The 13,306-nt window shown below is 34.9% G+C and overlaps 2 protein-coding genes across 2 annotated transcripts; one reads left to right on the top strand and one right to left on the bottom strand.

The window, feature by feature from the left end:
* The first annotated feature begins 1,318 nt into the window (after nucleotides 1-1,318).
* On the top strand, nucleotides 1,319-6,902 carry LOC118058755 (SWI/SNF complex subunit SWI3D). Its single transcript, XM_035071506.2, has 8 exons — nucleotides 1,319-1,826; nucleotides 2,138-2,658; nucleotides 2,922-3,587; nucleotides 4,055-4,221; nucleotides 4,300-5,006; nucleotides 5,479-5,666; nucleotides 5,754-6,199; nucleotides 6,436-6,902. The coding sequence occupies exons 1-7, from the start codon at nucleotides 1,415-1,417 to the stop codon at nucleotides 6,123-6,125; spliced, it is 3,033 nt and encodes a 1,010-aa protein (XP_034927397.1). The 5' UTR covers nucleotides 1,319-1,414; the 3' UTR covers nucleotides 6,126-6,199; nucleotides 6,436-6,902.
* Nucleotides 6,903-7,211: 309 nt separating this feature from the next.
* Nucleotides 7,212-10,043, bottom strand: LOC118058756 (ras-related protein Rab7). The gene is made up of 7 exons (XM_035071508.2): nucleotides 9,725-10,043; nucleotides 9,422-9,448; nucleotides 9,195-9,294; nucleotides 8,305-8,451; nucleotides 8,119-8,199; nucleotides 7,887-8,032; nucleotides 7,212-7,520 (listed from the first exon to the last, which is right to left on the bottom strand). The coding sequence occupies exons 1-7, from the start codon at nucleotides 9,775-9,777 to the stop codon at nucleotides 7,454-7,456; spliced, it is 621 nt and encodes a 206-aa protein (XP_034927399.1). The 5' UTR covers nucleotides 9,778-10,043; the 3' UTR covers nucleotides 7,212-7,453.
* Nucleotides 10,044-13,306: the final 3,263 nt, after the last annotated feature.

The raw sequence follows: 13,306 nt of genomic DNA on the forward strand, positions 1-13,306 counted from the left end.
AAGGATGCCTAAATTAATGCATTCATAATAATATATATCCAGCGACTTGTTTAAGGGCTAAACACATAGTTTTTAGACCCGGACCTAGTTCAAGCCCGGGTTTTGGGTCACAGGGTCATTTAGGTTTAATTTTTTTAAATTAAAACGACGTTGTTTTAATAAAAAAAACAAAAATCAACGGGTTTAATATGCTAATATTAGAAATAAATTTTAAAAAATTAAAAAATACTATTTTGATATATTTCAAAACAAACAACAATTTTAAAAAAATCTCTACAAAATATAATATAAAACAATTTTAAAACACCAACGGAGTTCTTATTCATTTTATTGCAGACCAAGACAAAAAGGCTTGCAACTTCATAAAACAATGGAGTCGGACTTCAGCTATTTCTCTGGGGGTAAAAACTGAGCACCAGTTGGGTCTAACTTTCTCATGGAGGCATTGTTTTTTATCCCAGCCTTCGTATTCATGGCAAAGAAAATCGGAATACAGGGTCGACACGATGCAGATCATAGATCAGTATGAGCTTGCTCAGTATTTGCATCATTAATTTGATTATCATTTTCTGAATTAACACGAGCACCCTTTGGATGGACATCAACATCACGTGCTTGCGATACCAACTGCATCCATGTCGAGCAGTTATTTTTATTTAAATTTAAAGAATTTTTTAAATTTATTTTAAATTTAAATTTATTTTTTATATAGATAAACTTTATTTTTAAAAATAAAAAAATATTTTTAGATAATATTTATAACATTTATATCCTTACATTTTTTTCTTTTATTTTATTTGATCAATTTAATTTGTGTATCTATTTCTATTATTATTTGTTCAAATAAAAAATTATTTTAATAAATAAATTCAGCAAACATAATCGAATAAATATTTTATCTTTTGATATTAAATATCCTGATTTATATCTGTCTTTTAATTTTTAAAATTTTATTTTTAGGTATAAATAATAAATTTTTATTTATTTATTTGTATATATAGTTCTTGATTTATTAAATACATTTATAAAAAAAATTATTTGAACTTAAACTTTTTAAACAGCATAAATACTTTGAAAAAACATATATATATATATAATTATTTTATAAAAAATAAAAATACCTGACAAAAAAAAACTAATATCACAACTATTTATATTTCTAAGCGTGGCAGCTTAAAAGGGGTCAGTCCATTATAAATTGAAAACCGAAGGTTCAGAATTAATTAAAACAAAGCAATAAGACTGATTTGACTAAATGTTAAAACTTTAGGAATCAATATGATTTCTATTCAAAATATTTAAAAACGCTTCACTAACCTGGAAATGAAAATTCCTCTTTGCTCATAACAATCCACAGAGATGGATCACATCTCCTTCACATCTTAACTCAAAAAACCCTCTAAATCAATCAAAAATGGAAGAGAAACCGGCGGGGAGCCACGCTGACTCGCCGGCGTCAGCTGAGCCTGGACCTTCAAGGCGCCGAGCTGGAGGGCACAAAAGGAAAGCGAATTCACTCTCAAATTTTCTCTCTTCACCTTTACCACCGAAACGGCTCACTCGCGAGAAAGTTGCGATCTCTAATCTCTCGAACCATAACGGTCCTTTTACTAGAGCGAGACAAATCCCTAACATTTTGGCTTCTTCGGCGCTTTCAGCGGGCGTGAAGGTCGAACAGAAAGTAGCTACGGCGGTTCCGGATGCTGCGGCCTTGGTGGAGGAGGAGAGGAGGAGTAAGGTGGAGGAATTGCAAACAGAAATTGAAGCAGAGTTTGAGGTTATTAGATCTCGTGATTCTAATGCTCATATTGTGCCTAGCCATTGTGGTAAGTAGTGGAAGTTCAAGTTTTTGTATGTTTTCTGGGCAAGTTGGTTAATTTAAGTTTAGTTGCTGAGAAAATGCGAAAAGTTTTAGGTTTTGGGGCGTGTGTTAGCTGCAATTTTGATAATTCTTGAATTTCAAAGTTTTTTTAGGTCAAGTTGTGTGCATTTTGTCCTGCCGTTCATGAAGTGAGAATGTGAGAAATTATGTGTTTTGTTTTATGTGAAAATTTTAAATTCTTGCGATAAGTCAAGTGGGGGAATTGTTTAGTAGAGGCAGACAATGAGTTTTGGTTTCCTCCCCTTTGGATTACAGGTTGGTTTTCATGGACAAAAATTCACCCGCTTGAGGAGCGTTTACTGCCTTCATTCTTTAATGGGAAGTCCCAAAGCCGGACACCGGATACCTATTTAGAGATACGTAATTGGATCATGAAAAAATTTAATTCTAATCCAAACACTCTTATTGAAGTGAAAGATTTGTCAGAACTAGAAGTTTCAGACTTAGATGCAAGGCAAGAGGTGCTAGAGTTCTTAGATTATTGGGGATTGATTAACTTTCATCCATTACAATTCGATTCTGCTCCCAATGCTGATGGTGATGAAGCGGCAAAGAAAGAATCATCTCTTGAAAAGTTGTTTTGCTTTGAAGCCATTCAACCATGTCCACCTATTGTTCCTAAACCTAACCTCGCAGCTCCAACTACATCATCTAGATTGTTTCCTGAGTCGGCAATTGCTGAAGAGTTGGCTAAGCTTGAGGGGCCATCTGTTGAGTACCACTGCAATTCTTGTTCAGCTGATTGCTCTCGCAAGCGCTACCATTGCCAGAAGCAGGTTGGTTCTTCACTTGGATTTGTTGGTTTTAATTCTGCACCACTTGCATTCAATTGTCTGTGAAGTGTGGAATTTCTTTAAGCCAGTAGCTCGGATTGTTGGCACATAAGATATGATAGAAGCATGTGCCAAATATTAGTTTTTTACAGTATAGCAATATGGTACATGGAATGGGGCTACAAATGCTTGCCGAATTTAAGTTTCTCCTGACCCCCCAACCCGCTATATATTGCATTCTATCTAACTATGTTCCTATTGGACAGGCAGATTATGATTTATGCGCCGATTGCTTTAATAATGGAAAGTTTGGCTCAAACATGTTCTCGTCTGATTTTATTCTCATGGAGCCTGCTGAGGCTGCTGGTGCAAGTGGTGGAAAGTGGACAGATCAGGAGACTCTACTTCTCCTTGAAGCACTGGAACTTTATAAGGAAAACTGGAATGAGATTGCAGAACATGTTGCCACAAAAACAAAAGCTCAATGTATATTGCACTTTGTTCAAATGCCAATTGAGGATGCCTTTTTTGACATCGCCAATGATATGGATGGCACTTCCAAAGTAACAGTAGATGCTGATGCAACCGTTGATAAGACATCCGGCCCTAAAGATGTCCTTGATACAAGTGAGAGCAAAACAGGTGCTAGTGAAGATCAACCCCTGACTCCTCCGATGGAAGCTTCAAAACCAGAAGGTACAAGTGAAGTAAAAGGTAGTCAGGAAAGTACAGAAAATGAGAAAAGCAGTGAGGTGATTAATGGTCCGGAAATTTCCAAATCAGAAGATGCCAGTGGAGTGAAGGTTAGTGAAGAAATGGGTGAAAATGTTGCACTCAGAGCTCTTACAGAAGCATTTGAAGCTGTTGGCTATTCACCAACTCCTGAAAACCGACTTTCATTTTCTGAAGTTGGAAATCCTGTCATGGCTTTGGTAAGTTGAATGTTAGCCCGCTGAAAACTATGATGTTTCTCAGGATGCATCTAGAAATGTGCCCACTATAAATGAATATTGATAACGGTATTAATGATGAAAACACAAGTGCTTCCCACACTTAAAAGTGAATTATCTTGATGAACATGCAAGGAAACCTGATAAGTTTCTGTAGCATGCTTCTAAATAACTAAAAATATATATGTAAGTGAAAACTTGGCGACTCTCTTACACCTAGCAGGTACATCTACCATGACCAGTCTGTAGGTTCATGTTCTGGTTCATTCATGGTCATCTTCTACCTGCATTTGATTGGCAATCAGTAGTATCATTCACTCCATTCACATAAAGTTTTCATATTGTAAATAAAAAAAAAGGATTAACCTTGAGGCTTAAGACCTTGTATGCAGTAACTCATTACAAATTGCAGCTAATATATTTCAACTTATGGTTCCTTTCATCTATAGGCATCATTTCTGGCAAGATTGGTGGGACCTAATGTTGCTACTGCTTCAACCCGCTCTTCTTTGAAATCCTTGTCTAGCAATTATCCTGGCATGCAGCTGGCAGCAAGGCATTGCTTTCTTTTGGAAGATCCACCAGAGGAGAGAAAGAAACCATCTGGCAGTGATTGGTATGTAAACCTTTACTAGAACTTAATTTTCTTTCCAATTTATGGGTTATGTGTCTCATGCGAGTAAGAGATTTGCAGTGTTGCTACTGAAATGGCTGATCATGATGCTCAAAAGGACAAGCAAGAGGAAAAAAACCAGACAGAGAATAGCCCTACCTCAGGTTTAGGTGATAGAGACCTGTCAGATGATCACAGAGACAAGAAAGTTGGAGACTCTGTTCCAGAAGAGAAGAAACCACTGGATTCATCAAAGGGTGAATCCCCAGAGAAAGTAAATGCTGTAAATGAAGCAGAGACAGTTGTCTCTCACGATGAAGTTGAACCTGGTAGATCAAAGGAATCTAGCAATTCAGAGCTACTGAAGGACCACACACCTAGTATTGTAAAGGAATTGGATGAGATACCACCCAATTCAGCGTGTCCACCAAGTTCCTTGAAGGAAACACTGGAAGTATCATCAGCCGACGAGCATTCTCAGCTTACAGAGGTGGCTAAGGATGTGAATATGGTGTCTGATTTGAAGTCTTCAGAAAAGAATGAGCCTTCTCAATCAGTTGCATCAATGTCAGTTGACGAACACTCTCAAGCTGGTGATTCATCAAAGGATGTAGACATGGTGTCAGATTCTCTGCCTGCAGACAAGGATGGGTCACAGCAACCAGCAAAATCAAATGCAGGAGACCACTCTCAGCCTACAGAGTCAACAGCAGATGTAGACATGTTATCTTCACAGCCTTCAGAAGTGAAGCCTCAGGATCTGAAGGTTGAAAGTGGAGCCACTTCAGGTCCTCTCTCTATCTGTGTGTACGTGCATGCGCATGTGTATCTGTTTCTCTGTGTTTCAGATGTTGGGAAAAAAATATGTATATTCAAGAGGGATCTTGGATGGAGTTAAAAATAAATGGGTGGGATGGAGTTCAGTGGGCATTTTATGTTCTGAGAAAGTGTGAGTGTGTCATGGTGGTTGTGGTTAAAAAGAGCGAGAAATAAGAAAACAGTCTAACCACATAATGTCTTCTCAAAGCTTTTCCTGGATGCATTCATGAATTTTGCAAATTAATGTGGGTGCATGCCAAAACTTGTATATCATTCTTTTGAATCATGTGCACTTGAATTGAGAATTGGAAGTCTAATTGAAATTTGGTCGTAGAATTTTGAAACCATGGTGCTTCTGTTTTGCAATTGTTAATTTGATATTTTGGCTGGGTGATTTTTTCCTCTATGATTGTATCTTCTTAATTTGTCTGTTCTTTGCAGAAGAGGGTCCCAAAGATAGTAAGAAAGAGAAGCCTGACAGTGAAGTGATTAAAGATGACAATAAAATTGATAAAATAAAGCGTGCTGCAGTTTCAGCCCTCTCAGCAGCAGCAGTGAAGGCAAAACTTCTCGCAAACCAGGAAGAGGACCAAATCCGACAACTTGCTGCCTCATTGATAGAGAAGCAGGTATTTTTACTGCCCGGTAGGCATTCTACGCTGTTGTCTATGATTTTCCATAGAAGAATGACCTTGTGGATGGTTCCATATGTGCAGTTACATAAGTTGGAAATGAAGCTAGCCTTCTTTAATGAAATGGATAGTGTAATAATGAGGGTGAGGGAGCAACTGGACAGGTCAAGGCAGAGACTTTACCAAGAACGAGCTCAGATAATTGCATCCCGACTTGGTTTACCACCTTCATCTAGAGCAGTGCCACCGTCATTACCTGCCAACAGAATTGCAATGAACTTTGCAAATGCATTTCCGAGGCCTCCGATGAGCATGACTGCCCAGAGGCCACCAATATCAAGACCAATGGGTGCATTGGCTCCTACCCCTGGCACATTAGTGTCCACAACAACTACAGCAGGAAATTCAATTCGGCCTTCTGGTCAGGAAAAACTTTCTTCAGTTGGGACAAAGTAATTGTTCCATGGAATGCTTGTGAATAGAGCTGCATTGATTTTTATACACCGGTCAGTTATGGCTAGTTTTACCAAGTGAGTGCCCTTTTTCTGGCATTACTGACTCACTTTATTGCATTTGATATCCTGTCATCTTATAGCTGCATAACATGAATTTTGTTTTGCTTACATGTCCCAAGCCATCTAAAAATAAATAACTTGTGGATAAGCAGATCTGATGCTTTTTATATTTGCTCTTATATCCTTCCACAGACATGATGCTATCTGCCCACAATTTTTCCTACTAATACTCTTTTCCATCTGTTATGTAGTTCATTTTTTGTAGGTCCTGAGGGCGCTTTTTATCTCCTGCTGCAGGATCATTATCGTGCAACAAGTATGTGTCTATATTAGATGGTATGTTGCACTCAGCAGTCTCCTGGAACGGGAAAAAAAAAAGGGCTGGTGTCTTTTACAATCTACTAGTTAGAAGCCACTATTGTCAGTGTATTAAAAAAAATGTGGTGATGGAGCTTTACTAGCAACTCAACGGTGTATTGCAAGATCATTGGCCCCATTCAACTCAGAATTATGTGAGAATGGAGAGAATAATAACTTGTACCTTGAAATTTTGCTGATGGTTGCATTCTAATATCTTTTAAATGTTAGACATGGATAGCTAGTGTTGATAGTTTGTGGTGGCTTGTATGACTTCTTACTGCTCCAAAATGCAGGGCTTTCAGATGTAAGAAAAAGGATATTTGGATTCACAAATTGATGCAGATGCTCTGACGTGATATGCACTTCTGTTCAATATGGTCTAGAAGCCTTTGCCTCGAAGCTGCTCTGTAAATTTGTAATGTCTAGCTTAACAGTTCCCTGGGTCCCAGTCTACTTTCACAGGCTCAAGGATGAATATCTGTGCCTAACTTATCTATGCACTGCGTCGAAGAAATCTTCATTAACAAAACGCGGTCACGGCCCAAGGCAGTGCAGTATAGCAATTTCAATTGATAGATGAGCCTTGCAGTAGTTATGTGGATGAAACTATAACATTTGAAGTTCTCAAACAAATTTCTTGATTGAAAGAAAAGGTAACAGCATGATGTAAGTAATAACAAGAACAAATGGCGCGGCGTGGCACCTGGAAAAAAAATCAAACACAGCATGAACAAATCCAGCAGTTTTTACACGACGGCACCGTATCCAGCACCGTGGAACAATTTTTTCCCACAAGTACTTAATTTACAGTCTAGCCTCGTACACAACGATTAGAAGGGCTAAAAACAGCCCAATTGTTTGTAGCACTATAAAAGATGATTTATTGCTGCCGAAGAATCAGGCTATAGTTTAGCACTCACATCCAGTTGACCTAGGTTGACTGCTGGTTCCGACATCAATGGTATCTGGCAAGTATCTTCATGCCACAATTTGCACGGGAAACACAAAAACAAAGAGAGTGCTATTAGTATCTGTTAGCGCTGTTAAAAAAGATAACGAGCGCTATTCAATGTTTTAGGAAAATTAATAAAATAACAAGCAGATTTTTTTTAAAATGAAGTAGCTGTTAACAAGTCCAAATTAATTGCTTTAAAAAGATCATCGGATCAGATATTCAGCAATCTTTACTAGCTAATTGCTGTCCAAAATAAGTACCGTGCTGTACTTTAATGGCAAGCTCAGATTCTGATGTGAGAAATTTATCAGACTAGTCAATGTATTCACTGAAAGCAGAAATAAAGGGTGAGTTGTGAAAATAGATATGCTAATCTTTCTGACTTACATCTCTTCCTCTTCCCCACTCTTCAGGGCATTCTTTGCTATGCATTGGAAAGCTTCCTCAACATTAATGCCTTCCTTGGCAGAGGTTTCAAAGTAAGGGATATTCCCTTTCGCAGCACACCATGCCCGTGCCTTTTTCTCTGAAACCTGGAATTCACAAGAAGCTGATGTTTATCTACACAGAACGGAATAGGTAAAGGGGGAGTGTTGTGTGACACCTTCAAGATACATACCACTCTGCTATTTCCACCATCCACGTCGACCTTGTTTCCAAGAACAACAAATGGGAAATTCTCTGGGTCTGAAGGGCTTGCCTGCAATTTTTTTCTCGAATCATCATCGCAGATCAGCTTCAAAATAAAATCACATATTTTCATAGATATGCTTTTCTGCAAGATTGAAAATAAATAGAGCAATACCTGAATGAGGAATTCTTCCCTCCAATTATTAAGGTTATCAAAAGATTTCATCGAATTGACATCATATACAAGAACACAACAATCAGCACCACGGTAGAAAGCAACACCAAGGCTTTGGAATCTTTCCTGCCCAGCAGTATCCCAGATCTGCCAAAATAAAAGGATTTGCTAAATGTTTGGGTGCAGCAATCCAACAAAACACTCTTAAGAGTTTGAGACACACAGGAGGGTTGACTAAGAATCCAATGGCATGATTGGCAAGCAAGAGAATTTTTTGTTTCTGTAATAACACATGGAATCAAGTTGCACAGGATATACAATAATCAAGTATTGGCACAGGTATATTGCCAACCTAACACCATAGGACACGAAATGCACACAGCAATCAATGTGGAAAGCTTCTCCCACAAAGTGGCAGGAACAGTGACCAACTTAGACCCCATCTGGAATCCAATAAATGGGAAGGAATACAATTACTCAAGTTCATTTTTGTCCAGTTGATATAATTGGATAGCATGAAACAAATTGACATCAAAACTCATGTGAGCTTTTACAAAGACACAATAAGTTTCAAGGAAACTACTTACTGAATTTCTTTTACATGTATTCTATTAGGGATAATATGGAGACTTATATTCAATTCAATTCAATTCATTTTCGTTTTGCTCTTACAAAGTAACAACGTGAGTCGTAAATCCATTCCAACTCGACACACTGTAATGATATGAAAAGAATTTTGCAATGTCAGTCAAATTCTTTCAGTTCCCAAAAGTATACACGTCAAAAAAGCATCTATGAACTGCCAAAAGCATACACAATTTTACTACATTACTAAAATTGGAGTCACATCAATGAAATAACAAGGCGCTTAGGCTACTAGCACTACCAACCTGTAAAGTGAAGAGCCTATCTTCAAAATGAACTTCCTTAGTCAAGAAATCAGCTCCAATTGTCGCCTTGTATTGATTGCTAAACTTCTTGTTTACATATCTAAAAGCATTACGTCAAGAAAAACAACACCAAAACAGGATACATCTCGCAGTATAGCATGCAATAAAGATTTGTTTTATATACTCAAACAATTACTAGTGAGATAACAACCAGGTCAAAAGGATACTGATTCATCAAAGAGGTCTTTCCTACCCTGCACATCGCGAACAAATTCTATTACTTCATTGAAATCAATCAAAGCAAACAAACATGGGCAAAGGCATTCAAAGTAAATCTAAATCCAAAATACAGATCAAAGCCTGAGAAATTGAGAAAAATCTGGGTACCAGAAAAACGTATAATTCAACCAAATAGATAAACAATTCTACAAATCAGAAAGAAATTTAGGATCTGTTAGGATCCGCCTAGGCAAACCCTAGAATTCAAAATCGAACTAGCAATAGAGGGAGGGGTAGGTAAGGTGACTGACCCGCTGTCTCCGAGGATGATGACCTTCAAGAGAGTTCTTCTACGGGAAGGCATCTCTGTTTTAATCGATTGATCTCTGTTTGGTTTCTGAAAAATAGAAAATAAGGAAAGAGATTGAAGATTTCTTCTCTTTTTCTTTTTTTGGTGTGTTTAGAGTAGTGCTGAGCCGATCTTCTCTCTGCTAATTACTCTTGCGGAAGAGGAGGAGAAAGGAGGCGCTCATTTGTTTTTATATCTCTCTCTCTTTCTTTTCTTTTTTGAGTTCAGCTGAGATGGTCGGACTTTTTCTAGTTTATTAGAGCCTGCTTGGTTAGTGAAAGCTGGTAGTGACCTGTAATTTATGGAATCTATTTATTTATTTATTTATCTTGTTTCGGAGAAATTTCTGGAATGACAGTTCGTTCGGTGACGTATTATCATATTGGAGATTTAGCTTAATTTATCTTTTGTATTTTAAGATTGTTACAAGAATGTCGTAACAGTTTTAATTGTTTTTAACGTGTTTTTATATTTTTATTAGTTTGTGAATATTTTTATATAAAATATGAAATACTCTTATTTGAAAAATTCAAAATCTATGTAATTCAATAATAAAATAGCCATTTGCCAGGGGCGATTTTTGAAACATATTTTTATTTAATAACGTGGTGATGAAAAATTATATTATGAAAAATTATAATTATCAAAATTATAAAAAAAAGATATGTTTTATTTAAGTTTACTCATGGTTATATTTATTATTTGCCTTGGTACAAATACATCATCCTTTGTTGCATGAAAAATTTTATAACTTATTTTCATTTAATTTTGTAATGATGAGAATTAAAATTTTAAAGAATTTAAATAATTTGAGTTGTATGATTTTTTTAAGAAAAAAACACAATGAAAAAAAGAAAATATCATTAAAAACATGGAATAATTGAATTATTTATAACAAACCAATATTAATTAATTATGTAAATAGATTTTATTTTAAGATATAAAGAATCCAAAAAATAATGATAAAAGCCTAGCCCAGGAATCACTGGATATTTTTGTGCGCTATGAAAAAGACCTTTGTTTTTTTAATTTATATAAATTTTAATCCCGTGTCTCTCAATTGTTTTCCCAAGGAGAAGCAACAACTAAATCCCGCAAAATTGATGGCTAGTTTAATGCCGAGAATACCGCAAAACATGTGCATTTAAGTGGAAAAATCCACGAAAACATGCCCTGCTAGGATCAAATAAAAAAAACTAAAGTTAAAATACTAAAATGAGAACAAGAACATTGACGGAGTATGATATTGCAAAGGATGAACAGTAAATGAACATGTCATCGTATTTTAATTTTCTTCTGTACACTAAATATAGTTGAAAAGTCGAATAATTTTTTTAGAAGGAAATTATCTGTCATGTGGTGTAAAAAATTATTATTTTCATCACTATTTTTTAATAAATTAGGTCAGGTTTGTTAGATTTTTGCTAGCGAGGATATTTTTATGAATTCAACTATTGTTTTCTTTGTTGGTAAGAGAAAAAGCGGGGTAAAGTAATGGTCAACATGCTACGCTTTTATTTTTTTACTTATTAATATGGATGTATGGATTAATTTGTGTATACCTCAATTAATTTTATAATTTTAAAATCAACAATCATATAAACTTTTAATGTTTCTAAAGTTTATGAAATTGAAACTGGTAATTTATAAAAAATAAATATAAAATCTGATCAGTTAAACTATATCTCAAAATTAACTAGGCTAACGCAATTAAGTTATAGGGTAAAATCCCTTTCAAGTGCCCTCCCTGGGCTTGCTAGAGGATGGGTTTGAAAACAGTTCCTGATGAATTCTAAAAACCAGCGGAAGAGAATAATTCAAAATGATATATTGAAAAATAACTCTATAACCAGAGAGACAGATCGAAAACAATCAAAAACTTCTAGAAACAAATAATATACTTGGGCGTGAGATGTAATGATAATTTAACTAATTTCTCCCTTAATGTTTGGATACTTTGATGAACTACCGCTGTTTATAAGTTTGTCAGAATTACTATAAGGAAATTGCTGAAAGTCAAAAGAAAATCATTAATAATAATAAATTGTAAAACATGAGGCTTTTAAAAAAAAATCGTTGGAAATTTGTTCGTTTGCTTTTGGATTATAAAGCTGTACGTAGTTCCAGGAATATTCTCAGAAGTACAAGATTCCTCAACTTGCAATAATAAGTAAAAAGAAAAAAAAAAATCAATAGAATTGCTATTAAAACCACGTGATCACAATAATGCACAGGAGACTCGTACCCAACAATCATGGCCGGGAATTTGACCCGGCCAAAGGATTATACTAAAAAAAATATATATATATATATATTCTATTTAGAATAGATAAAAAACAGTCAATTTGGATTTATACTGTATATAATCAAGTCAAAAAAATAAAAAAAAATTCATGTGAATATAGATTATAAAAAAAATACAAGACTAGAAAATTATAAATTAATTATATATTTTTTGGGTTTGTAAAAAAAAAAGTCAGGTTTTACTTGAGTTGTGTTAAATTATCCAAGTTTAATTGGGTTAGTTATAAGCTGAATTTTACTTATTTAAAACTCGATCCAAATCTCAAATTAACTTGATAGGTGGAGTGGTTTTCGTAACCATGCCTGCGATATTTTTTCTCAGGAACACCTCATAAGTGCATGACATGCATTAACATGTTTAATTTATTTGAATAAAAGACACCTCATAAGTGTATGACATGCATTCACATGTCTAATTTATTTGAATAAAAGATCACTTACAATAATGTTCGCAGTTCTATTTTTATCCATAGAAGATTAATGCTATCTTTATTTGATTATTTTCTTAGTTTAACCCTGGAAAATTTATTGAAAAAAAAGAGAATAAACTCCTATATATTCAAATTATTTATTTTTACATTCTTTGAAAGGAGAAATGAAAAATAATATTAGAGAAAGGATAATCTTAATTAAAAGTTTAAGGTGTCAAATCTATTCTCATACTATTTTAATTTTAATTTTATTAATTAGTTAATGCATTCTGCATTAAAAAAATCGTTTAAATTAAAAATTTTAAATTGTAAAGTTAGTGTCTAATCGATAACATCAATATCACTCTATATAGAATCTCTAGCGTCTTGATTAGCCGCCGCGATCTTGATATTGACCCTCTATTTCCCATTCAAGAAAATCTTATTTCAAAATTAAGGAGCGCGGCAAGATACGGTCATGTTTTCTCCGGGAGGCTCAACTACTTGAATGTCTAACGTATGAAGCAATTTCCTGCTGTTGGCACATTTAAGTCAACACGTGTTTCTCGGGTACAATCAAAGCAATTTTCTAATTAGCATCTGCCATTTTGACCCGTAGCATGTATATTTTAAGAAGGGATTCGCAATTTTTAACTTGCTATGCAAATACCCTTTTTGCAGAACTTGTAAGAACTAGATTGATAAAATGATATTTTGAATAATATATTTTATTTTTATTATATATATTTTAATGGAAATAAATTATTTGAAAAGTTAATATATTGTATTGAAACGGAAGAAATAAGTATTTTAGTTTTTAAATTTTTTTA

This window comes from Populus alba, chromosome 9 (genome assembly GCF_005239225.2).
Source record: "Populus alba chromosome 9, ASM523922v2, whole genome shotgun sequence".
Taxonomy (NCBI): Eukaryota; Viridiplantae; Streptophyta; class Magnoliopsida; order Malpighiales; family Salicaceae; genus Populus; species Populus alba.

Bases quoted from the DNA above. Each gene is read 5' to 3' on its own strand.
- LOC118058755 (XM_035071506.2), top strand. From the start codon at position 1,415: ATGGAAGAGAAACCGGCGGGGAGCCACGCTGACTCGCCGGCGTCAGCT. The intron at 2,659-2,921 runs GTTGGTTCTTCA...CCTATTGGACAG, and splicing joins GCTACCATTGCCAGAAGCAG to GCAGATTATGATTTATGCGC. The intron at 5,007-5,478 runs GTCCTCTCTCTA...TGTTCTTTGCAG, and splicing joins TGAAAGTGGAGCCACTTCAG to AAGAGGGTCCCAAAGATAGT.
- LOC118058756 (XM_035071508.2), bottom strand. From the start codon at position 9,777: ATGCCTTCCCGTAGAAGAACTCTCTTGAAGGTCATCATCCTCGGAGAC. The intron at 8,200-8,304 runs GTATTGCTCTAT...AAAAAATTGCAG, and splicing joins GGGAAGAATTCCTCATTCAG to GCAAGCCCTTCAGACCCAGA. The intron at 8,033-8,118 runs GTATGTATCTTG...TGTGAATTCCAG, and splicing joins ATGGTGGAAATAGCAGAGTG to GTTTCAGAGAAAAAGGCACG.